General features: G+C 54.0%; 1 protein-coding gene across 2 annotated transcripts in view; it reads left to right on the top strand.

The window, feature by feature from the left end:
- LOC115251519 (inactive ubiquitin carboxyl-terminal hydrolase 54-like) overlaps positions 1 to 7,500 on the top strand; it is a 22,138-nt gene that overhangs the window by 8,502 nt on the left and 6,136 nt on the right. The window contains exons 2-3 of one of the 2 annotated variants that reach the window (XM_029844057.1): positions 700 to 1,215; positions 4,341 to 4,433. In XM_029844057.1, the coding sequence (XP_029699917.1) occupies positions 1,060 to 1,215; positions 4,341 to 4,433 (249 nt within the window). In that variant the 5' untranslated portion in view covers positions 700 to 1,059. Of the gene's footprint in view, positions 1 to 699; positions 1,216 to 2,306; positions 3,180 to 4,340; positions 4,434 to 7,500 lie in introns of those variants that run through there. The other variant, XM_029844063.1, reaches the window with a different exon arrangement.

Here is a 7,500-nt window from a genome sequence, read left to right as displayed (position 1 = left end):
TGTTCGTGCAGGCTGCAGTCAGAGAGGCAGCATGATCACACACTTCACACAGGCTCAGCTGCAGACACACAAACACACACACACACACACACACACACACACACACACACACACACTGTATGACAAGGCTGAAACTGTGTTGTCGAGCAAAAATAGCCACTTTCGCTCCTCTCTGCCACCCCTGTGACGGCATTACCCCATCACCCTTCCTACCCTCTCATCACCCTGCCTTTGTCACCATGAGGCCATCGCCACGGCAACCAGCCCACGCTGATCGACGCAGCCTCCCTGCGCCCTCTGGCCTCTCGCCAAAGGGGGGAGCGGTGGCAGGAACCAGGCTGAAGCGGGGGGGGGGGGCAGCACTGCGGATCTGTTTGCTGCTGCCCTGTGGTGTTATGCAACTTCACAAACACACACTTGCTGACACACACACACACACACACACACGCGCGATGGTTCTGTGCAGTTGGTGGTTTTCGTCATTCAGGATGTTAAAATAGTGAAACGAGAGATTAAAAAGCTGCTAATCCATAACTGGATTATGGCTGTTGACACGTTTGGCTGTTTGTTGCCGACGTTACTGAAGGTTTGGTTTTAATCTCCGTTCTGGATGTTTTGGACCCGACAGGAAGTCTGAACTTCAGCCTTTTCCACGTGTTTTGGATGGAAAATGAGCGTGTTGGTTTTCCTGTCTTACAGGGAGACGTCGGAGCGTCTTTATTGAAGGTCCTCATCGCTGGACGTCAGCGAAGGACACGTTGGACGTGTCCCCGTGTCCTCGGGAGCAAATCCAAGGAGCTAAAGAAAGAAAAAGTGGCCGCAAGTGGACGGATTTTGAAGTAGAAGCACGGCTGTAGTGGGGGGGGGGGTTGTATGGGCGCCAAATCCCCGTCCGGCGTCTCCATCAGCGGCTGCTGCCTCCTTCCTCGTCCTCCTCGAGCGTCGTCCTCCTCTGCTTCCCTCCCATTCTCCCTCGTCCTCTCATGGGAGTGACATAGCGCCCGCCGCTCGTCTGCCGCCTCGGCCCCTCCCCGTGGAAACGGGGGCGTCCGGGTCGTGATGTCGTGGAAGAGGAACTACTTTGCGTCAGGCGGCGGAGCAGCGGGTGGGGCGCAGGGGCTGGTGACCCCCAGAACCATGACCTCCATCGCACCCAGCAAAGGCCTGAGCAACGAGCCGGGCCAGAACAGCTGCTTCCTCAACAGCGCCCTGCAGGTCAGTTACCATGGCGACAGCCATCTCCTTCAGAGAACAGCAAACTTAAACTCTCTCCAGAAAACGGGTTTAATAACGTAAAAGATTCTTCAAGCTCCTCCCGTCGATCACCCTAAATTCTGACCGAGCAGCAAAGTTTTTCTACCTTTGAAGGTTTTTGATGTTTTAATTCTTTTAATCCAAAATCTGGTGACTCAATTAATCAGGGCTGATGATGATGCAGGGACAGATGTTTAATGATGTCTGGACAGATGTGCAGGGTTCATTACACCTGCATTTGTCATTGTGTTATGAAGTGGTTAAAGTAGTGACACCCCCCAATCCCCCCCCCCCCATCCTCCCCCCACCACCACCACCCTGACGACACTAAATTGATATTTAAGCGCAGAGATGAGATTAGAGCCATATTAAGAGGTGTTTACGTGTTCTGGTGGGTTTGGCACCACAGTCAGTCTGGCTTCACTGTGGACATCCTGTCTACACACACACACACACACACACACACACACACCGGTTCCAGCTGGCACAAAAACACACAAATGCCTCTTGAGAGGGGGGGGTTGAGGATTGGGGAGTTGGGAGGGTGATGAGACGGATGAGAAGGAGGGAAGTTTGTGAAGGAGACGAAAAAGAAGTGAAAAACAAATCAAGAGCGCTGAGGGGACGTCGTCGCAGAAGGAGTCAAAGCAGGTAGGGGGGAGGAGGGAAGGAGGGAGGAGGGAAGGAGGGAGGAAAAGAGGACGTGAAGGGCAGAAAGTTTCTGGGGAAAAGAAAGAAAATTCCTCAACAAAGGCAGGAGAGGAGGTTTGAGCACAGCAGAGTGGGCCAATTCAAGGACACACACACACACACACACACACACACACACACGCACACACACACACACACACACACACACACACACACACACACACACAGGGAGTGTGTGTACGTTGATTCACTTTAGTTCTTAATTTTCCAGGAGCTTCATTCTGTGGAAAATGATATCGTTCGTATTTTAGTTTATTTCATTTATGTTGGTGAAAGCTTCAACATTTGTCCTCAGGAGGACCCCGGACGCCCTTCATGCAGGGTCCTTCACGCTGTGTGGTCATTGTGAGCCTCTGGAAGTGGAGTTGTGTGACGGGCGTGAGCGGAGAGCGTGGCGTGACGAGGGGAGCGTGTTAAAGCGGCGATGCAGCTCCCTCCTCTCTGCACGTCGGCCTTTCAATTAAAATAATCAAGTACACGAGCGCTGGTCCACAGCAGCACGACGCTTCCATCAGTGCAAATATGGATCAGGGAATTAATTAAAAACAACGCGAAGACGCTGATTATGTCTGCAATCACAGCCACGCTGGAGCCCAAGGAAAAGTGGTTTCCAGGAGTCGGGGCCACACAGCGAACAGGGAGAGGCCTGATTGGCTGCTCTGCATCATCACCTACATTAGAGGAGCGGAGCTGCTGCTCTGCTCAGATGATGGTTGTCAAGCGGCCGCCCGATGGGTCCAAACTGCAGCGCCGGGATCAGCCAGGAGCTGCAGCTGTCCGTGGCTGCTAGGTGGTGTTTGCCGTCCAAAATAAGGAAAGCAAAGCAGCAAAAGCTGATAGGATTAAGAACGTTGGGGCTAAGTGGAGGCTAACGTGGGGCTTTGCTGCGCGAGCGCTGCCAGCTGCTTGCATCTGGAACACGAGGATGTTGATCCTGCAGTTTTGCTCCATCCACGACTGTTTATTCTGCTCAGTTCTGCAGCCGGTTTGGGAATTTTCAAGACATTTCCGCCATCAGGACGGGTCAGCGGGCGGCGTTTGTGTCTGTTAATATACCATAAATTCAGAAATACAAGCAAAGATCCTTTAGGATCAACAAGGAGACGCTTCTGGACGTCTTGATGCAGCAGGTAGAAGCACAAACATCTGGTTTAGTGACCACCATGAGCTACAGCTGCAGGGACACGCTGGAACAGCAGGGGGCAGCACTCAGGGTTCGTGTCTTTTTCCTTCAATTCCTTCAAATAAATTAAGAAATTAGATCAAAATGTGCAGAAGTACACTTGAAAATAAGGTGATTTTTTGTTAACGAGTCAAACGAGAGGAAAATTGTGTTTTTGCGAAGGAGAATTTGGTGAGAAAGAGAGTTGAAATGAAAGAAAAGAGGAGCGGCTAATGGGAGAAGGATGGATGGATGGATGGATGGATGGATGATGGATGGATGGATGATGGGTGGATGGATGATGGGTGGATGGATGATGGATGGATGATGGATGGATGGATGGATGGATGATGGATGGATGATGGATGGATGGATGGATGATGGATGGATGGATGGATGGATGGATGATGGATGGATGGATGGGTGATGGATGGATGGATGATGGATGGATGGATGGATGGATGGATGGATGGATGGATGGATGGATGGATGGATGAAAAGAGGAGTGTGTCGTCCTAGTGGCTGCAGCAGTGAGCTGAGCCAAATTCATCATGACCAAATAAACTGGGCACACACACACACACACACACACACACACACACACACACACCCTGTCATCTCTCCATCATCGTGGTCTTTCCTTGCACACGTGTGCGGCTACCTATGTGTGTGTGTGTGTGTGTGTGTGTGTGTGTGTTGCTGTGCGGGTGCAGCCGCAGGGACGGTGGAGTGTCAATATTCTCCTTCAACACTCCGAATAAACAGCCGTCCTCTAATTATACACTGGAGATGGAGGCAGGGGAGGACTTGAAGGGGTCTCCCTCTCTCCCTCTCTCCCTCTCTCCCTCCCTCTCTCCCTCTCTCCCTCCCTCTCTCCCTCTCTCCCTCCCTCTCTCCCTCTCTCCCTCTCTCCCTCCCTCTCTCCCTCTCTCCCTCCCTCTCTCCCCCCCTCTCTCCCTCCCTCTCTCCCTCTCTCCCTCCCTCTCTCTCTCCCTCTCTCCCCCCTCTCTCCCTCTCTCCCCCCCCAAAGGAGCCACACACACACATGGAGCTGCTGGGAAACACAACAATCAGCCCAAAATGGCTGAAACCCCGGCGAGCGGTGGTCGGAGGAGTTCCCTCCAGCTCACTCACTCGCTCTTCTTGGCACAAAAGTCGAAACGTTTCAAGCAGAACCGATTTTAAAGAATCCCTTTTTTCTCCTGTGTCTCAGGTCTTGTGGCACCTCGACATCTTCCGCAGAAGCTTCCGACAGCTGACCACACACAAGTGCATGGAGGACTCCTGCATCTTCTGTGCTCTGAAGGTAAAACCTGCTGCCCCAGAGGTCAGGGCTGCCCCAGAGGTCAGGGGTGGCCCAGAGGTCAGGGCTGCCCCAGAGGTCAGGGGTGGCCCAGAGGTCAGGGCTGCACCAGAGGTCAGGGGTGCCCCAGAGGTCACGGCTGCCCCAGAGGTCAGGGGTGCCCCAGAGGTCAGGGGTGCCCCAGAGGTCAGGGCTGCACCAGAGGTCAGGGGTGCCCCAGAGGTCAGGGGTGCCCCAGAGGTCAGGGCTGCACCAGAGGTCAGGGGTGCCCCAGAGGTCAGGGGTGGCCCAGAGGTCAGGGCTGCCCCAGAGGTCAGGGGTGGCCAAGAGGTCAGGGCTGCACCAGAGGTCAGGGGTGCCCCAGAGGTCACGGCTGCCCCAGAGGTCAGGGGTGCAGCAGAGGTCAGGGGTGCCCCAGAGGTCAGGGGTGCCCCAGAGGTCAGGGCTGCACCAGAGGTCAGGGGTGCCCCAGAGGTCAGGGGTGCTCCAGAGGTCAGGGGTGCCCCAGAGGTCAGGGGTGCTCCAGAGGTCAGGGGTGCACCAGAAGTCAGGGGTGCTCCAGAGGTCAGGGGTGCACCAGAAGTCAGGGCTGCACCAGAGGTCAGGGGTGCACCAGAGGTCAGAGGTGCCCCAGAGGTCAGGGTTCACGGACAAAAGGGTCCCACGTCCTCACGTCCTCACAGGAACAGCAGGGAGACATTTGCAGATGGTTGCGCAACAGCGTTCCGCTACGCCTGGTCTAAGTAGCTCACAAAAGGAAGCAGCTGCACCGATACGACTGCAGCATTTAGCAAACATTTGAACAGGAAATACGTCACACAAATAAACAGGCAGTGGTTTAAAATGGAGCTGTAGTTTGGAAATGGCTGCTGGTACAAACAATTTCTGTTGTCTCCTTCATCCTTTTCCCTGATTATCAGCCTGTCCTGCTGCACGTGATGAGCGACTGTTGTGTCCTGCTGCACGTGATGAGCGACTGTTGTGTCCTGCTGCACGTGATGAGCGACTGTTGTGTCCTGCTGCACGTGATGAGCGACTGTTGTGTCCTGCTGCACGTGATGAGCGACTGTTGTGTCCTGCTGCACGTGATGAGCGACTGTTGTGTCCTGCTGCACGTGATGAGCGACTGTTGTGTCCTGCTGCACGTGATGAGCGACTGTTGTGTCCTGCTGATCGTGATGAGCGACTGTTGTGTCCTGCTGATCGTGATGAGTGACTGTTGTGTCCTGCTGCACGTGATGAGCGACTGTTGTGTCCTGCTGCACGTGATGAGCGACTGTTGTGTCCTGCTGCACGTGATGAGCGACTGTTGTGTCCTGCTGATCGTGATGAGCGACTGTTGTGTCCTGCTGCACGTGATGAGTGACTGTTGTGTCCTGCTGCACGTGATGAGCGACTGTTGTGTCCTGCTGATCGTGATGAGCGACTGTTGTGTCCTGCTGCACGTGATGAGCGACTGTTGTGTCCTGCTGCACGTGATGAGCGACTGTTGTGTCCTGCTGCACGTGATGAGCGACTGTTGTGTCCTGCTGCACGTGATGAGCGACTGTTGTGTCCTGCTGCACGTGATGAGCGACTGTTGTGTCCTGCTGCACGTGATGAGCGACTGTTGTGTCCTGCTGATCGTGATGAGCGACTGTTGTGTCCTGCTGATCGTGATGAGCGACTGTTGTGTCCTGCTGATCGTGATGAGCGACTGTTGTGTCCTGCTGCACGTGATGAGCGACTGTTGTGTCCTGCTGCACGTGATGAGCGACTGTTGTGTCCTGCTGATCGTGATGAGCGACTGTTGTGTCCTGCTGCACGTGATGAGCGACTGTTGTGTCCTGCTGCACGTGATGAGCGACTGTTGTGTCCTGCTGCACGTGATGAGCGACTGTTGTGTCCTGCTGCACGTGATGAGCGACTGTTGTGTCCTGCTGATCGTGATGAGCGACTGTTGTGTCCTGCTGCACGTGATGACGTCGACTGTTGTGCCTGCTTCATGCTGCACGTGATGAGCGACTGTTGTGTCCTGCTGCACGTGATGAGCGACTGTTGTGTCCTGCTGATCGTGATGAGCGACTGTTGTGTCCTGCTGCACGTGATGAGCGACTGTTGTGTCCTGCTGCACGTGATGAGCGACTGTTGTGTCCTGCTGATCGTGATGAGCGACTGTTGTGTCCTGCTGATCGTGATGAGCGACTGTTGTGTCCTGCTGCACGTGATGAGCGACTGTTGTGTCCTGCTGATCGTGATGAGCGACTGTTGTGTCCTGCTGCACGTGATGAGCGACTGTTGTGTCCTGCTGCACGTGATGAGCGACTGTTGTGTCCTGCTGATCGTGATGAGCGACTGTTGTGTCCTGCTGCACGTGATGAGCGACTGTTGTGTCCTGCTGATCGTGATGAGCGACTGTTGTGTCCTGCTGCACGTGATGAGCGACTGTTGTGTCCTGCTGATCGTGATGAGCGACTGTTGTGTCCTGCTGCACGTGATGAGCGACTGTTGTGTCCTGCTGCACGTGATGAGCGACTGTTGTGTCCTGCTGATCGTGATGAGCGACTGTTGTGTCCTGCTGCACGTGATGAGCGACTGTTGTGTCCTGCTGCACGTGATGAGCGACTGTTGTGTCCTGCTGATCGTGATGAGCGACTGTTGCGTTCCAATGGCTGCAGAACAGACCTCTACAGATCTATAATATTTGTTGAGGCCTCATAGCGAACAAGCTTCATGCAGCTTAGTTTCAGCCATTTGTTGCGTCACTGATGACAAATATGCCTCTCTGAGATGGGAGGTGTGGTGTTATGTGCAGAGGAGTTCTGTGTGTATGTGTACGTGTGTACGTGTGTGTGTGTTCTGCACACTCTTTTTCTTCAGTGCTTCTCTGTAATTAATTGGCTGACTGAAAGCGCTGAGTGTGCAAAGCCCGCGCTGGGAGGATACACACACTCACACACGCAAACACACACAAATCTTATTGTCAGTTTCATCTGGTGTGATGCTACACATATGCACCTCGAGGTGATGCACACTCACACAACCTTGTGAGCGTGTGGGGATGTGAGACCACAGTGTTGCCCCCTTGTTC

This window comes from Takifugu rubripes, chromosome 1, assembly GCF_901000725.2.
Source record: "Takifugu rubripes chromosome 1, fTakRub1.2, whole genome shotgun sequence".
Classification (NCBI taxonomy): Eukaryota; Metazoa; Chordata; class Actinopteri; order Tetraodontiformes; family Tetraodontidae; genus Takifugu; species Takifugu rubripes.
This window is presented reverse-complemented; position numbering and strand designations above follow the sequence as displayed.